Raw genomic sequence first — 2,587 nt, forward strand, 5'->3', positions numbered from 1 at the left:
GCCCTTGTGTGGATTACCCTAGAAGTAAATGAATTGATATGTCAACAGAAGTAATTGCCGTTCACATTCAAGCAAATAACATTGGAAGTAGTGGATTGTAAATTGCAACATCATATAAATTAATACAACTCTGCTGAAACTGTGATTGAGAGAAACCTGCTCAAAAGTTTTGCCCTAAATATTTTGATTGATTGACATGTTTTCTCTTTAAATTTAAGATTTTTTGCATCATTGAAGTACATGGATTTCATGACTATTAATATAATTGTGATAGTAGAACAGAGACCGACTTGCAGATGAATTCAGCATTCTTCCTTCACCCTGGTAAAAAGGAGACCTAAACCAGAACCTACTGCTTTCAAATTTGCTAAAGCTGTAAACCAAACTGATTTAAAACTACACCTGTGAAATGTTGAATAAGGGTATTCATAATTTAGTTTCTTTTTTTGTTTGTTTTGTTACAGCATCTCACAGTAACCAGAGATGGAGAAAACAATGTGTCACAAGAGCAAGACTGAATTAAATGCTCTAACAATATCTTATGTTCTTTTCAGGTTCAATGTAATCTCATTGGGCAACAGCAGTGGAACTCGTCTGTCCAAAATGGTTTATGGTGAATTTTTCCGCAGACCTGGCAAAGACGCAGAACTTATAAATTTGAATGTGGGTGGCTTTAAGCAGTCAGTGGATCAAAGCACCTTGCTCCGATTTCCCCATACCAGACTGGGAAAACTTCTCAAATGCCATTCAGAAGAGGCCATTCTAGAACTTTGTGATGATTATAGTGTGGCAGACAAGGAATATTACTTTGACAGGAATCCTTCCTTGTTCCGATATGTTCTGAATTTTTATTATACGGGCAAACTTCACGTTATGGAAGAACTTTGTGTCTTTTCCTTCTGCCAGGAAATAGAGTACTGGGGGATAAATGAGCTGTTTATTGATTCCTGCTGCAGCAATCGGTACCAAGAACGGAAAGAGGAAGGTCCTGATAAAGACTGGGAGCAGAAGAGCAATGACAGTATGGACTCCTCCAATGAAGAGTCATCCATATTTGATAAAGAGCTAGAAAAGTTTGACAATCTGTGTTTTGGTGAAATAAGAAAGAAGATCTGGGTTAGAATGGAAAATCCTGCATACTGCTTGTCTGCCAAGTTAATTGCCGTGTCATCCCTGAGTGTTGTTCTGGCATCAATTGTGGCCATGTGCATTCACAGCATGCCAGAATTTCAAAGGCTGGATGCCAATGACAGGGAGATTGGAGACCCTGTGCTGGAAGCTGTGGAGATTACGTGCATCATCTGGTTTACTGCTGAGCTAGTGATCAGGCTCTTCACCGCTCCAAGTCAAAAGAAGTTCTGGAAGAAACCACTGAACATCATTGATTTTGTCTCTATTATCCCATTTTATGCCACACTGGCTGTGGACACGAAGGAAGAAGAAAGTGAAGATATTGAGAACATGGGGAAAGTGGTTCAGATCCTGCGGTTAATGAGGATATTTCGCATCCTGAAACTGGCCAGGCACTCTGTAGGGCTGCGGTCTTTGGGCGCCACGTTGAGACACAGCTATCAAGAAGTTGGACTTCTGCTTTTGTTTTTGTCAGTTGGGATTTCTATTTTTTCGGTGCTTGTCTACTCAGTGGAGAAGGATGATGACTCGTCAGAACTGCAGAGCATCCCTGTTTGCTGGTGGTGGGCAACCATCAGCATGACCACTGTTGGTTATGGGGACACTTACCCGGTCACACTTGCTGGAAAGCTGCTTGGCACCCTCTGCATTATCTGTGGGATACTGGTGGTAGCACTTCCAATCACCATTATTTTCAATAAGTTTTCTAAGTACTACCAAAAGCAAAAAGCCATTGATAGAGACCAGTGCAACAATGATCGCAAGGAGAAAAGCAATGACCTCCCCTATTTTAACATTAGGGATATTTATGCAAAAAAGATGCACTCCTTCATTTCTAGCCTTTCTTCAGTAGGAATTGTAGTCAGCGACCAAGATTCAACAGATGCCTCCAGTATCCAAGATATGGAGGATGTTTATAACACAGTATCTTTAGAGAATGGTACAGGAAAATGAGTTGAGTCACGACCACTTCTCTTTATTTCTCTTCTGATTCCCAGTAAATGTGGACCTACAAACTTCAGTGAATTCATTAAGAGCAGTCGATTCTCAGGGTACTTAACTCTCAGCCATATTTGGACATTCTTTGCTCTGAGGATGCCATAAAAGCTTCATTGTTTATATGAGGCTTTAAAATATGCCTCATATAGTGGTTTAGTTTTTAAACAACTAATGTTATGCATTTTTGGGGAAAAAAAGTTGGGAAAGCAGTTTTAAATGTGAGATAAGTTTGTTTTGTGGGTGTTGTTGTTGTTTGATTTGTTTCTTGTTTTTTCCCCTGAAGCATTCTGATACCTTACACAGAATTTGCTTTTATAATTTGCTGCTCTTCAGGTAGAGGTATATTACAAATATATAAGAACTATTGCACAAGTTAGTGAAGTTTTTACCTGCAAATACATTAGATAAAAGAAGAAATTGTGTACATGTAAAACTGTGCTCACTAACACATTTATGT

The 2,587-nt window shown here is 39.2% G+C and overlaps 1 protein-coding gene across 1 annotated transcript; it reads left to right on the top strand.

The window, feature by feature from the left end:
• Nucleotides 1-603: 603 nt before the first annotated feature.
• Nucleotides 604-2,085, top strand: KCNS3 (potassium voltage-gated channel modifier subfamily S member 3; the record flags this gene model as incomplete). The annotated part of the gene is made up of 1 exon (XM_082302458.1): nucleotides 604-2,085. One exon carries the CDS (start codon nucleotides 604-606, stop codon nucleotides 2,083-2,085), a length of 1,482 nt encoding a protein of 493 aa, XP_082158584.1.
• Nucleotides 2,086-2,587: the final 502 nt, after the last annotated feature.

This window comes from Coloeus monedula (assembly GCF_965178545.1).
Source record: "Coloeus monedula genome assembly, chromosome: 2".
In the NCBI taxonomy this organism is placed as follows: domain Eukaryota; kingdom Metazoa; phylum Chordata; class Aves; order Passeriformes; family Corvidae; genus Coloeus; species Coloeus monedula.